The following is a 15,737-nucleotide window of genomic DNA, read 5'->3' as shown; positions in this document are numbered from 1 at the left end:
AAATCCTCTCTCTTAACAAAGTCAATGACCTCAATGGGTATAGGTGATAAACTACCCATTGCATTTTAACACTTTAAAAGGTATTTTAGTATTTTTCTGTCTGTCTCTCTAGCAGAAAACTGTGCTTTGTAAATGCAAGGGAAAGGAAAGGAAAATTCTTTACTGTTTCCATCTTTCTGCTTTCTACTTTCTTTCCCTTTTGCAGGGTACATATTATATAATACCTTTTATTCTATAATTGCTCTGTTCAGCTCTTTTTCCCAAGATCTAAATTTCCATATTCATTTTTATTCCCTTCTTTATTTTTCTAGTTGTGACCTTTTTTCTTACTCTACCTTTTCGTCACTTCCCAGCTCAGGCTTCCCTCATCCTTATACTGCAGATGCATTGACTGACTTGAGAATTCTGGAGATAAAACTGTAGAAGATCTACTGTATATCAAATCCCATAATGTAATTTTTTAGGCAAATGCTCCCTTTAACCTTTTTGTTAACTTAGTAAGCTGTGTTTTAAGATTAGGTAGGTTGTTTACTTTGACTACTCCTATTGGAAAACAGTCCCAGAACTGAAAATCTTTAATGTTTATCTGATTTCTTCTATTTAATTTCTAAAGCATTTTTCATTATGCCTAGTGAAACCTTTATGAAACTCTGCTATACAGTGATCCTGCTTTGAAAGCCCACCTCTGTCCCTCCTGCCTTTAATGCCTGATGTGTTTGTAGGCAGCAGCCTTGCATCCTCTGAGCCTTTGTTTTTGCTGTGCTACTGTACCACATCCTTTCCTTTTCCTCTGGCAAAATGGGCTCTCCATGTCCTCATTGCCCTTTGACCAGCAGCAGTCACACCCTGGGGTCACCTTCTTGGTGGCTGTAGGACAGAGCTCCCTGTGCCTTGTGCATTTGCTTTCATACTTGCCTTTCTCCTTAGGCAGGGCATTACCTGGCCTTCCCATCACTTGTCACTCTAACTGGTATAAGCAAGAGAATTTGACTCTGTGGCTGTTGTTGTGATGGTTTTTTCTGTCTGTTTTTGCTCTTCCTGCCTTGTGTGTAATGCCTCAAACTGGTTTTGTATTGGCTTTTCCAAGGTACTGTAACCACACTGGGAGAGCCACCTAGTTGTTTAGTTAAAAACACTGTACAAACTTCTATATTTTTCTCCAGTGCCTTCTTTTTATACTCTTGCATTAATATTAATAAATATGGATCTGCCTGAAAGCTCAAGCCAGGAATGTGGGATAGATAGGTGGGTAGAAACCAGATGTGTTTCTTGTGCAGGTACAGAAATCAGAAGAGAAAGCTGGGGCAAGTTGCCTTGGCACCAGAGAAAGCAGTGAAGAGAAGGAGTTTTCAAATGGTCATTAGCAAAATAGCACAGATTAGCAAGCAGCAGATGAGCCAAGGCAGAAAGAATAGGTAAAACCAGAGAAAAGTGCAATGCAGGGTATCTGTGCAGTCCTGTTGATTGAACTGAAATAATTTAGGATTTATGAGCATATCATAGATGAAATACAAATTCCCCACGGGAAAAACCTTGGCAAGTACAGAGCTACAGGGAAAAAGAGAAGATAGGGTTAATGTGTGGAGGGAGAGGTGACTTAAGCAGAATGGAATGAGGGAAAAGAGGCTGGGCAATAGAAGAAAAAGAGTGTAAGCAAAAGGGGAATACAACAGAGATAAATGGAGCCAAGCTAGACACACAGAAAGTGGGCGCACAAAAGGCAAGAAAATGAAGGGATAGATGGTATCCACAGTGTTACAAAATAAAAGCCTAAAAACAAACCCTAAAAATGTCTGGCATATCAGTAAATGAGTAAATTCTCTCCTCTCTTGACTGACCCCTGGTTTGTTTGTGTTTTGCTGGTGAAGAATGCTTTTGCAGCACAAAAAAAAAAAAATCAGACCACAGATGCTCTCTTCTATTTTTATTGAATAATTTATAACCAGAGATTAATTTTGTCCAGAATAGTATGGTTTATTTTCCGTAGCTTGCATTTTCTGCTGTGCAAAGTGCAGAACATACCATAGGAGGTAAGAAGAACTTGTCTAGCAAGTCCCAAAATCATCAATTTTAAAATAGAACCTGGCTGTTTTGTGAGAGGAAAAAAAAATTAGCAAAGGTAGGACAGTATACTGAAATATAGTTAAATTGTGCTATTTAGGCAATTTCCTGCTCCATCTGAAATAAAGGGCAAAGGTACTGTCAACTAGAGGCACGGTAGCCATCCATCTCTTTGGTACTAAAATTGCTTTGGAATTACATGTATGCTTTTCAGCTTTTCAAAGTAATGATCCTCAGTAAAATGCCCCTGTCACTGGACAGCTGTAGGCTGAAGACCTCTTTCACAAAGATATTTTAACATCCTTCTCTAGTAATGCCTGAGCAGTATCTGTTGTGTTAGTTAGGCTTGAAGGATCAGAAGAGAGAGGAATAACTGGCAAGTGTCTCTGACCCATTGAACATCTTATCTAGAGTGGAAGGAAGAGTAGGAACAGTTTGGGGGTTTTTTTCCAAAAATTCTTCATCTTCTGTTCAAAACAGAATTGCCCACAACCAGCTTTTAAAGTTTTGGTCTTTTTCCAAACTGATCCTCTCTTGCAAACTTTTAAAAATTAGTTTTAAATAGCAATATAATTTGACTATTTATTTTTCTTTTTCTTTACATTTACTTAGTAGAAATTGTATATTCAGTGCAACAGTAATAAAGAAGTTAGTATCTCTTCTCATTTTTCTTGAAAGTTCACTCTGTGGGAGAGAACATGGCTGGTCATTTTGCAATCAATGTTAAATGCATGAGCTTTCTGGCTTTAAAATATCTGGGATTCTTTGGAGAGCTTGCAACGAGCATATGTCTTATGTGTCATAATGCTGTCCAGTACTCTGAGTCACCAGTTGTTAATTTAACAGTGGTAGATGAACCTGTTTTGATTAACTTTGCTGCCCCAGTTCTGTGTTTATTAGGTTTTTGTCTGTTGTCCTCTAGCTGAGGATCAGATAAGCTCTTGAGAGCAAAACAGATTATTTTTCATCCAAAACAAGCTTTAATAAATGCAAATATAAATCTTTACATAATAATTGTCATTACATGGCTGAGAAAATGTCTTGTTTCTAGGGTTAAAGGCTCCACCTATTGGTTGACTAAAGTGAGAGAAATGTAACATTTTCACATAGGAAACTGAACATCCTGTGTCTTGCCACATCTTACAAAATTGCTGCCTTGAGAGTTTGTCTGATGCCCAAAATGCAGTAAACTCTGACTTATTTCAGAGGGCTGGGCAGTTGTGGCACCCAAAATGATGCACTGCTGAGGGAGGCACTATGAAGGGAAGTCCTTTCCTGAGACAGCAAGGGTTTGGATTTTGCAAGTGATGTCTTTCTTATCCTGGAAATTATTTGATTTCTTTGCAAAAAATTAGCATCAACTCTTCCAAGCCAGAAAAATGAGTGGAACTGAACTAACTCAAATATACAGTTGCATGGTAACTTCCAGACATTTGTTACCTTCAAGTTTAAACAAATCAGAAACAGAAATATTGATATGAATATGAAACCCCAATTCTCCAGTATTGGCTCGGGCAATCTCAGCAGTTCAGGTAAAACAGAACTTTGAAGGGCTTCAGAGTCATTCTTGGAAATGCAGTGGGAGAATAGAGAGGGGCAAGGATGTCTCCAAGTGGGGCTTGGGGAGGGCAAAGGGAAGGACAGACATTGGGGGGAATATGGGGGATTTTGGAGACAACTGAGGGCATCACGGGCATGGCTGGGAGCTCTCACTCTGCACCTTTCACTGCCCACTCACCCTAGTTGCTTCACACTCAGAGTTTGGCCACTTCCCTCATTTCCTCAGACAAATCCTCTGTTCAAATAATTGGTTGTGTTGGTGAGTGCTTGCTGAAATGCAGTCCTACTGTTCTTGCCCATTCATCAGCCACCAGTAACTTGGATGCACATTGTGCAGCACAGAGTACTCAAAAACATCTCGTCGAAGCCAACAAAATGCTTGGACAAGAGAAAGTTGTGTATACAGTTTATTACACATGTACACAGATTTAGGTCTGTTAGTGTCCCACATGCTCCTGTCTCCACAGAAGAGGCAGAAGGAATGCCTCTGACTTCATCATCCTGCTGGTTACAGCCCTGCTGGCTCCAGCTTGTCTTGCTCCATCCTGCTCCTTGTGTGCTTGCTCCTGCCAGAAGGCAGCAAGATCACTGTGGAAAAAAAAAATGCCTGGGCTGATTTGTTCCTCTTGGAGACAGGGTGCTCACAGCAGCTGCTTGAAGTGCATCCCTGAAATTCAACTCAGAGCACCTAATTTCAGATGCTTCTGTTCTTTATACTGCCACCGTAGCACATGCAAACAGCAATTTAGACGATTTACACATTTAATGAAGATACTTTTTAGTTTCTAATGGATTTCAACAAATTGGATGATAGTACAGAAGAATCTGTACGTGGAAGAAATAAAATATAACAAAAGGGGAAAAATTAATAGGAGAACACTGATATTGATGTCAGAGTGCCATATTTTTTGTAGCATTCATAGCATATCTAGATCTTCTATATACTTGGAAATTATATCTCATTCATGAGAAATGTTATTTCCTTTAAGGAATGGAAATTGGAGCATGGTGGGGTTAATTTTATGTGTGAAGCATAAGAAAGAGGTTCATGATCCATGGGTCTCTAGTGTCTTGGTCCAGACTTACTAATAGGGCCAAATGATAAGAGAAGAAAGAGGAAAAGAAATGCTTTTCCTGTTATTGCCCTTTCATTAGTCACTTTTTTTCCCCTCCTAAAGCGCTTCTAACGGATCACAAAATAAGTTCTGGTTACAAAAGGAACATGGCAGCTTGATGGCTAGTTGGATCAGTCTGTGGTTTCTGCTTGCTGCTGGGCTTCAGGCCATGTGAAAAATATTATACAGTTAATGTTGGCTGAGACAAAAACTCTATGACTGGGTGCAGCAAACCCAAACCAGTGGGTTTAGCCATTGTGAGGCATTGCTGAAGCATGTAGAACATATCCCAACATGCAGAGTCATGCACATAACTTGACCCCTTGCCCTGGTGTCTCTGTGCTGACTGGATCATGACACTGTAATTCTCTATGCTGCAGTAACTGCCCCACGGCTTGATAATATCAAGCAAAGCACTCTTTCAGTGTGAAAAGACAAGACAGGGTATCCCAGACCATAATAATTCTGAAAACATCAAGCAGAGTGGAGTTAATACTTCTCAGGGTCTTGCCATGGGAATTTTGCTGGCTGTGGCCCAGACTACAGATAATTAATTATGTCAGTGAAAGGCTCTGGTGGCCTGTTTTCTTCAGAAAAAAAGTGACATCATCCATGGAGCGCTCTGGCAATAAAGCAGAACAAAGCTGTGTGGGCAGGAAATAACAGACAGATGTCTTCTAGTGCTCATTTGATCTGTTTCAAGGCTTGCTGGAAGAAGTAATACATTGCTCAGTGCTGCTTCTCCTCAGCTCTGCAATCTTTAGCAGGGACTTTTTCAAACATAGGAGGCCAAATTAATTTCTGATGTAATTCGTCTGGAGCCACTTCAGAAGATTTATGCAGTGGCTGAGCTAGTCTATCATGTGCCTCTTCTCCAGTATTGATTTTAGAAGAGCTTTCTGAGCTATCACAAGATAAAGCACAACAAAATTAAATACAGTGTAGAACTCCAAAGGCATCATACAAGGCCAGAAAGTTCTGCATGGTGTGGAGAAGACAGGGCAGTTCTGTTCAATATCCTCAGGGTCATGAGGGGTCATTTGTATTTCTGGATATATATTTCACTTACCTTTTGTACAAAATCAACAATGGTCACTTTTCATCACTGAAGTAATCTCTACCTCCAGAGTACATCATGTACCTAGACTTGAATACAGAAAAGTTAAAAGAAATCCATGCAAGTGAAATTTCCAGTGTCAAGTATTAGGAAGTTAGGCTAAGATGAAAGGTGTAAATAAAACTTTGCTGTACAAAAAGTCTTCCTTGCAAAACAACCCCGATGTATTCCTATTGCTGGTACAGCCTTACTTTGACTCGAGTGTGTAGTTGTGGTGCCACAATATTAAAAGATATAAAGCTATTAGAGCATGTCCAAAAGACAGCTGTGAAGATGGTGAAGGGTTTAGAGGGGAAACCATAGAGCAGCTGGAGTCCCTTGGTTTGTTCAGCCTGGAGGAGGCTGAGGGGAGATCTCATCACAGTCTGCAACTTCCTCATGAGGGGAAGAGGAGGGGCAGGCACTGATCTCTGCTCTGTGGTGACAGTGACAGGACCCAAGGGAATGGCCTGAAGCTGTGTCAGGGAGGTTTAGGTTGGATATCAGGAAAAGGTTTTTTCACCCAGAGGGTGGTTGGGCACTGGAACAGGCTCCCCAGGGAAGTGATCACAGCACCAGCCTGACAGAGTTCAAGAAGTGTTTGGATAATGCTCTCAGGCACAGGGTGTGACTCTTGGGGCTGTCCTGTGCAGGGCCAGGATTTGGATTTGATATTCTCTGTGAGCCCCTTCCAACTCAGGACTTCTATGATTCTATGATTTTATGTAATTATCCAGCATTTTGCATGGCTAGCATCACTGAGTGATGCTAGCTACTTCAGATATCTGGTACAGGAGAAAAAAAATATTTACTCAGTTTTTGCACAAAGATCTTTGTGTGATGCAATATGCAATAGAGCATCTAACCTCCCTGCTTTGAAACACACATTGTACAATAGAAGGGCTAGAGAGAGCAATCAGGCCTCTAACAAAAGTGTCATTCCAGCTGTCAGGAGTAGTATTTATTACATTCTGTATACATATTTATAGTATTATGAGACAAAATTAAGAAAATACACTTTCCTTCTAATTATTTTTGTTTCCTCCTAAGATAAGAATGAAGGGAAGTTATTTGTCTTAAACAGGGACTAGTGCATTAGTGTTAGAAAAGATTTTCAGATACAGGTGTTTGAATGCCCCTGCTTGAAGGTAATTTTCTTTCATTAAAATATGATATCCACTTTCTGAGGTCTCTAATGGAACTTTTCAGAAATGAGGCTATTCCTGCCCTGATAGCAGCACATCATGTTCTGGATAGCAGGGAAAGCAGTGTGAGAACATTCTCCTGATCTCCCTCTGGATGCTTTGAGTGTGATGTTTATTAACTCTAGGTGAAATATTTGTAAAGCCTACTGGCATTTAGGAAATCAGTCACTGGTAAGACCCCAACATTACATGGATAACCTGTGACCTTATCTAGTTTCGGATGCTGAAGAGAGCAGCTGTTGTGCTATAAATAACCTGAACTGTGTGCAATGCAAGGAACAACAACACAAGTAGAAGTAAAGGTTCCTGTCTGTGGTTTCATAGTTAATTTTTGTCATTAATCTCTGGCAAGAAAAATACAACTTCATAAATGTTAAACATCTGCTACTTAGTATACTTCCTTGTGTAGGTATAATAAAGTGTCTTCATAACCAGAAAAGAAATATTCAAAAGCTGGAAATATCAGGTTGCTAAAATATTAAATAATTGCATTTCTTGTAAACGCTACTCCTGCTCCTGAATTTTCAAAATTTCTTTCATCTAATTAAGAGGATTGTTGGAATGTAACTGAAATATTGAGATTTCTCTAAAGTAGTTAGATGACTCCAGATGTGGAGCTATGAAGGTAATAGGTACCAGTAACTGATTTTGAGAGATACAAATTATGAATTTGCAGGAAGGCTACTTAGGAAAAAAAAATCAGCAGAAGAGTTTAGGACATGTACTGGCAAATGATCTTGAGCTAGGTTTTACACCTAGCTGACAGTGATTTCTTTGACTCCATTCAACCCATCTTGAATTCAATTGAATTTTTCTCCCGATTTACTAGATGCCTTATATGAAACGAGTTTGATCAGTTCAGTCCCATTTCCCAGGTGACAAATGGCCTGAGGCAAAAATTCCCCGTTTAGTGGGTGCTGAGTTTTGTCAGCAGGCTCATGGGAGAGGCCAAAGACTGTGGGAATGGGGAGAGAGGGCTGTAGTAAATTGGCAGGGCAGGGCATGAGGAAGAGGCACGTCTGAACGCCTAGCTCATGTAACAGTCCTTCCATTGACCAAGAATCTGGTTGCTAGGCTGCCAGACCCCTTTTACAAGCAGCAGAGTCATGCTATTGTTTCCTAAATGGTTTCAATTTTATGCAGGAACCTCTTTACATCCTTTCTATATCTTTTAAATATTTTACTAGGCATGTAGTAAAGCGAGGTTTGGAACATGGCCCCCTGCTCCGCTCAAGTCGGTGAGCAGAACAAAGTCCTCCTCCTTTATTCTGCCAAAAAGTGAGTGTTTCAGGATGAGGAGTGGGCTCACATCAGCCTTCCATCTGGGCAAGCAGCAAGCAGTGTGCACTCATGAGAGAAGGGGAGCATTGTCTTGGATTTCTCAGGTAGTAACACAGAGCCCATCTCTTTGGTAAGTGCACTCATGAGTGGGGAATAGAGGGGAGGGAAAGGAGAGCAGACAAAACTTTGTGGGACAGCAGTGCTCCACAGCACCTCAGGCCATCCATGGCGTGCTCAGGAACTGAGGTCATCAGCCTTTAGATTTTGGCATCTCCAGTAAGCATAAAACAAGCTTAGACATAGTTCAGCTTTGCAGTTCTTCTATCAGCAGGAGCAACAGAAGGTGTTAAATGAGTACATCTTTAATCTGTCTTTATTACTTCTACTGCTTAGAGAATCTGGTACTTGGGACACTTCATTAATGGAAAAGTATCTTTATTTTCAAGAACTCACAACCTTAACAATATAGACAGAAAGGTAGCTCAGTGTTTTCTCTAAGACAACTGAAGTAATGAAAAACTAATAAAAGTAAATTTTTTAAATTCCATATTTCAACTTTAAAGAGCTTTTCTGACTAATTGCAGTCTTCTGGACTTTTGCAAATGAGTTTCATTGTGTTACAAGCTGTTGCAATATGCAGTCTTCTCAAGCCTGGATGCTCTTTCTCATCACAGCACCAACAAAACAAAACAAAAGCAGGACTTGAGAGATGATTTTCCTGTGCCAAACATCATGTTCCTTCTACCAAAACAGCTAAAAACTGTTCTGTGAGATTTATACACAACTTTACTCGCAGTTTGAAATATCTTCCTTGAGTTTGTCTCCTAGCTTATGATTTTCACAACACAGGATTGTGCTTTGGGGCAAGAGAGGCACCAGCAGTAGATGTCCATCAGTAGAAAGAGCTTGCCAGAAAACTCCCTCTTCTTAGCCAGGGACCCCCCCCACTTTGAGCCTCTCATGCTCAAAGGTATGCTACTTCAAAATTCACAGGTATGGATTTTGAAGTAGCCCCAGCACTCCTCTGCAGGATTATTCTGACTTGTTTTCTGAAAATGGTCTGTTTCCTGCAGATCACTGTACATTGCAAGAAAATACCTCTATCTGACCTCTCTTCTAGTTGTTTCGGGGGAAAATTGGTCACCTGGAGAAATATGAAATCACAAGATACACAGGCATGCTGTTTCAGCTCCTTCCCTCTGTATCATCCTGAGGAGTTTCAGAGAGACTAACTGGAATTCACAAACCCTGAGGCTGATGGATGTTGCCTGGATGTCTCTCTGACCTAGGTTAGCCACCCTTCAGAATCTCCCCGTGATGGAGCTTGTTTCTGACCAAATAAAAGCAAATTTGTCTCCTGTTTATTATTAGCATTAGGTTCCCTTTTTAGTCCAATGCTTCCTAGCAACCTGTGGGTCTGTTTGTAATTTGTTTTTCACAAGCTGTTATCACAACTGAAACAAAGTCCTTGGTGAATTAACCGATACCCTTGGAAAGATAAGGATAGGAGAAATGGCTGAGCCCAGAAAAGGCAAAAGGCAGCCTGCCCCATTAATGCCATCCAAATCTGAGGGGCAGCAGAGTGTGGGGTACCCAAGAAGGGTACAGGACAGGGCATGGTGCCACCCAGCCTGATTCTGGGCTAGGTACCCTCCCATGGGCTGCAGCAAGGGCTGTTCAGTGCTGACTGTCCTGCCCTGCTCCCTTGGAGCCAGGCACGTCACTGCTTCCCTTTAAAGATGAAGCAATGAATGGGTTTTTTTTCTTCAAAGTTCTGAACTGAGCTTGGGCACCTATCTTCCTTCTTGGGGTGTCAGTTCCTCCATTCAGCATTATCCATTTCTCTGGCTTTTGGGGGACCCAAACCTGCAGCATCCAGAAGCCTTTTTCAGTTAGCAGGGACTCTTAGCTGTTTCAGGAACTCTTATTCCTACTCCCTTGTGCTAAAGTTGCTCCATTTTAACAGTGAGTGATGACAGACTAATGAGGCCTGAAGGAAAATCAGGCAGTGCACAACTGAAGAGGGGCTGGGGCACTTGCTGGGCAGAGCAGCTGCCTGCACAGCTATTTCTGTATCAAATAACCACTGCAGGGAATGGAGTCCAGCTTTTTGCTCTGCTTATTCACAGTGTTAAATCCTCAATCCTGAGCTATCTCTGTCTGCTCTGCCCAGCCCTGCCAGTGTTTAATTGTGCCATCCAGGGCCCAACAGCTCCAACGTGAGAGAATGAACTCATCCTCCTCCCCTCCCAAACAGGGTCTGAGGTGTGCCTGTCCCTGAGGAAAGGGCTGTGTGGGGCATGAAGCTTTGTGTGCTCAGAATCAAAACAAAACAATGTTTCAACATGATTGGTTGTGTCCCTCGGTGCAGAGGCTAGAAAGGAGTTGCTCCCCCATCCCCATCCCTCTGTGTGGGTGCTCCCTTTGCACAGTGCTCTCCCTGAGCATGCCTGTGGCACAGGGTCCCTGCTGGAAGCACACAGCAGGATGCCAAATTAGTTCATTGGGACAGGGTGAACCTCATGGCCTCAGAACTGCCTCTTCCTAAAAGGGCTTAAGACAACACATCATAAAATCTGGACATTTAGGAATTCCTCCATACTCCCATGCTATCCTACTGGACTTTTTAAAGGCTTTTTCTTCAATATAGAAGCATTGGCCACATGGTGATGAAGACACTAAGACATCTGTTATTTCTACAGGGATAGAGAAAAGTAATACATTCACAAACCTGTCAAGAACCTGCCTAAAATAACACTTTTCCTGTATTGAGAATGGCACAGTCTTAGGATGTGATGTAGTGAGGTGTACATGCTCTTCTGCCTTTCTTTGAGACTAGCTCACATAATTCACTTAGTTGTAACATCCATGAGTGATGAACCTTTCCTGCTCTCATTTTGGAATAAGATTAATACCATTCCAATTTGCATTTTGTACCTTGCAGACAAGTGCAAATATTTTACTTCAGGTTACAAAATGTTATGCATAATGTTACATATATTGGGCTAGTTCTTAATTAGATGGCATGATCTTTGCCTGAAGTTCATTACTTATTTTCATGACAGACTGTTTTAAATAAAAAAAATAAATTAAAGGATCTTTGCCATTTCCCAAAATTATTTTCTTGCTCATTTTAAAATCAAGTAATTTTGTTGAGCTGTGGTGCTTCTGTGGTTCTGGGTAAAGATTTAAGATTTGCTACAGGGATGAATTGAATGCTGTTATGAACAGCATGGAAAAGCATGAAGAGTTGGTCAGTTCATAAATCTTAAAATAGTTATTGCTTACATAGGGGCAGGATTTGTAAAGAATTTTTTCCTAAAATGTCTGAACCTTTCCTTAGTGCTTAATTTACTTCCCAAGCTCACATGGGTTGTCAGAAAGGCAGGCAAGAGAAAAATGCCCATACTCTTCTACTCCCCCATCCATTTGCACTTGTGGGAAAGATGTTCTCTAGGGAAATCCAGGAGCTCCCCTTTGCCCACCAAAAACCTGTAGGTTTTACAGTCCCTCCCTGGACTATGGCCTCATAAACATCATAAACATGCCTTGAAAGACAAGCAGGTGCCCTGCCCCCATTTTACAGATGGCTTAACAGGTGTTGGCAAGTATCATTAAAAGCAGAGCCCTGGCTTAAGTGTTTGTCCACAGCACAGCCCTAAAGTGCTCATTGTTCATAGCCAGGTGGCCCTGCAGAGCTGTCTGGTCATGCCCAGATGTTTGCTCATGCTGGGAGCTTCCACCGGGGCAGGGAGCTCCAGGCTGCCCTTGGCCACAGGTGCACCCCTGCTCCCAGCCCCTGCTCCAGCAGCACAGCCATCCTCCACAGCTGGGAGGATTTGCTCAGACTTCCCACGTCTCATTAGCTGGGGTCTGCAAGGTCTAGGGTTTTGTTGAAAAAAAAAAGAAAAAATGAAAAATTATTTTAAAGGTTACTTGAAAAGAGTATTTAGTCACAAATTCAGTTAGGGAGTGACTAGGAAGTAACTGTCAGAGAAATATTAGTTCAGCTCACTTGTGCTGCTTGTTCTTCTCATTTTCTTATCCCTTCAGGGAACACCATAGGCAACAACTAAGATTCAGTGTATGAAGAATAATGATGTTCTCTGGCTATAGTTGCAACTCAGATAAAAATTCATAGCATTCAAATGTAATGTCATGCAGGAACAGAATAATTCATCCCTTAAAGTACAATATTTGTATTGGACTGATCATGTTTAGTCTGAGATCTTCCAACATTTTTATATTTGCATTGACAGACTGTCATTTTCTAATTATTTTATTTTTGTGTATGCAGTCTGTACATATGAAATGCCCCTCTTTTCCCCATGTTCCCTCTTGGTTAAGAGGTTGACTCATGACAGTGATTTGCAATATTACAGGCAAGGGAGGATGTGATCCACATGCTGAAGACAGAGAAAACCAAACCTGAAGTTTTAGAAGCTCATTATGGGTCTGCAACTCCAGAGAACGTGCTTCGGGTGCTGCACAGGGATGCCATCCTTGCCCAAGAAAAGTCCGTAGGGGAAGACGTCTACGAGAAACCAATTTCAGAGGTAACAACTTCTTGCTTGACAACGTTATGTATGTGCAGGGGGAAGCCTAACCAGAAGTGAGACTCCATATATTTTGGATGTATGCAAAGCATGTAAGAGGATAACACAGAATTTGTACACTGAAAATAAAATCTTGTTCACTCATATGCAGAATAATTTGTAAGCGAAGTCACTGGATTTGAACACAAACCACAAAGAGGTTGTGTGCTTCCAAGAGCTGGTGCTGATAAGCAAGACCAAAATCTTTGGGTGCTAAATTTTTAGTTTTTTAATTCCTTTCAATTATAGGCTTCAACCTCTACTGCTCACAGCACTGGTAACTACTCCTTGATTTTCTTTGCATACTAGAACACTATCATGAGGGTAGTTAAGAAAAGAAGACCTTTGGAGATTGACTTTGACCATATTTATGGGATCATAAATCCATATTCATTTTACATCACTTAAACTCTAGGACTGCAAAGTCAGTTCAGCCCCTAAAGGAGACTTATAGGACTCCTTGCTTTAAAATTTAAGCAATAAATGAATGTCAAGTAGACCTGAGAATTAGAGTAGACCTGAGAATGTCTGAGGCCAGAGTGAATGCCAAAATAAACAGCCATTGCTCCTGTTCATAGTTTCATAACAGTCCAGGTCATGGGGAAGGAGCATGCAACAACACAGTTCATCCAATTAGAACATTTAATTTGTTCACCAGGAGTTGTGTCTACCATGGGATATTTCTGTACTGTGTATTCTCATTGAAGCATCTCTTGGATTTTTTGGGATGTTAGTAAATAAGGAAATCAAACCATAGTATCTGGGAGCATACATAAAATCCTTTCAAACAAGATTAAAAGAGTTTAGCAAGGCTTTTTTCCAAAGAAGCTGAAAATTTGACAGGGACTTCAATGTAAAACTTTCATCATGTACAGATTCACAAGGCTTACGTTGAAATAAAGTAGAAAAACTAAGTGCAAAAATCTACTCTGAAAAGCTGAATCCAACCTGGCTCTTTTATAAAATGCAATGATTTTTTCACTTTGACTGCTATGTTCAGCTTCAGGAGAGCAAACTGCCATGGTCCTCCTGCTCTCTTATTTCCCTCAGCTTACTGAGATATGATGTGAAACAACAGCAGCCCAGGGCAGCTGGGGCTGAGGAAGATGTTGGGCAAGGGTTGGGAGTGGGCAGAGCAACCAGACAAGCACCAAGGCCGAGGGCTGCTTTGGCAGGGAGGAGGCTGGAGCTGGTCATCTGCACCCAAGAAATAGCAAAAGGAGCAACATGAATAGCCATGGTGGATTTGGAGTGCTCTGGCAAGTTTTAGACACACCTTCCTGGTTTTTTTTTCCTTGTTTGTTTGAATAATAGTTGGCATATTAAATTAATAAAAAATGCAGAGGACAAAAAGGGTAAAAGGTTGTGAATAAATAAAGAGAATTTCTGTCAAAACACAGGCTGAGGGGAAATTCCTAAGGCTTATATTTAATTGTATTTGGTAATGTAAAACTGAATCTGAGCAGAACCTAAATAATTTGGGTCTTTTATCTCAGCAGAGTTACAGGTGTGTTAAAGATGTGTAACTCAAGTTTCAGCCTTCAAATTACACTTTATGCTCTTCATGCAAGTGTCCAGTCCCCATACAGGTGTGTGAATCAGGCTCCCAGGCTCTGAGTTCTGAGTTACAGCTTTTTCCCAATGAAATGAAGAAAGTGTGCACAGCACCTCACCACAGGAGAAATACAGCACTGCAACAATATTATTTGTTACCCTAAAGCTAAGTGAAATTCTGTCCTTTCTGCATCTGAAAGCTGTGCAAATGTTTATTGCTAATATGTCATCCAAATAAATCATTACTTTCACAGGGCAGTTATTCTTATTTCTAGTCACTGCTTTATGTAAAACCCAAGACATATAATTACAGGACTTGCATTTACCAAACACAACATTGTTGGTCAATAAATCAGATTAAGTAAGCAAGGAGACCTTTAAAACAGTCTGTTCTCCTTTCCTACAATCCAGCTGGACAGACTTGAAGAAAAGCAGAAGGAGACGTACCGGCGCATGCTGGAGCAGCTCCTGCTGGCAGAGAAGTGCCATCGTCGCACCGTCTACGAGCTAGAGAATGAGAAACATAAACACACGGATTACATGAACAAGAGTGATGACTTTACCAACCTCTTGGAACAGGAGCGGGAGAGGTGAGTAAAAGACCGACCCCAGTGTACCAGTGCTTGTCCCTTCAGCAGTGACACGGCCAGGAATTTTCTGTGTTTAAATGACACTAAACTTTTGCGTAAAACATCTGTAAATGTTGGCCCACTCCTGTCATTTGTATACATGTTACTGTGCAAGTCTGGAGCTGGAAGAATACCACTGAATGTTCCTGTAGTGTGAGCTTGACTTAAGAAACAAATTTGATTTAGTCATGGCCATTTTGGGTTCACCTCCAGGTAGCTTTTGATCAGATGTTATTTGTGTTGGCTAAGTTTGGGACTGGCTTGCTTAGCTAAGTGCTGAGTTTGTGAAGGACAGAGCACTGTTGTCACAGCAGGAGGGCAGGGTAAAGAAAACCACAACGCACATTAGGAGACTGGCACACAAGTGGTGGGACTCTGCCCTGCCCTTTGTGTTTAGGCTTGCAAAGTCACAAACCATTTGCATTCTTTTTCGTATTCTGAAGACGCATGCCTCAGGCAAGTTATCTGGAAGAAAATATTATTGTGCATTATAAAATGTGCCCAGCCTGTGATGGACTATCTGCAGTGTTTATCTCACAGTCCCATACACCCCACAATTCTTTTTTTTGCGTGTTTATCCTGCTTGTTGGATGAGTAATTTGTTCTCTGTGTCTCTAAGTAAAGAAAGATATCACCTACCT

General features: G+C 41.1%; 1 protein-coding gene across 3 annotated transcripts in view; it reads left to right on the top strand.

The window, feature by feature from the left end:
• FILIP1 (filamin A interacting protein 1) overlaps positions 1 to 15,737 on the top strand; it is a 102,063-nt gene that overhangs the window by 46,813 nt on the left and 39,513 nt on the right. For all 3 annotated transcript variants that reach the window (XM_077174836.1, XM_077174837.1, XM_077174838.1), the window contains 2 exons: positions 12,701 to 12,874; positions 14,879 to 15,057. In XM_077174836.1, the coding sequence (XP_077030951.1) occupies positions 12,701 to 12,874; positions 14,879 to 15,057 (353 nt within the window). The remainder of the gene's footprint in view (positions 1 to 12,700; positions 12,875 to 14,878; positions 15,058 to 15,737) is intronic.

The sequence above is a fragment of the Agelaius phoeniceus genome, chromosome 3 (assembly GCF_051311805.1).
Source record: "Agelaius phoeniceus isolate bAgePho1 chromosome 3, bAgePho1.hap1, whole genome shotgun sequence".
Taxonomy (NCBI): Eukaryota; Metazoa; Chordata; class Aves; order Passeriformes; family Icteridae; genus Agelaius; species Agelaius phoeniceus.
Note: the sequence above shows the minus strand (reverse complement) of the source record. Positions and strands in the feature narration are given on the sequence as shown.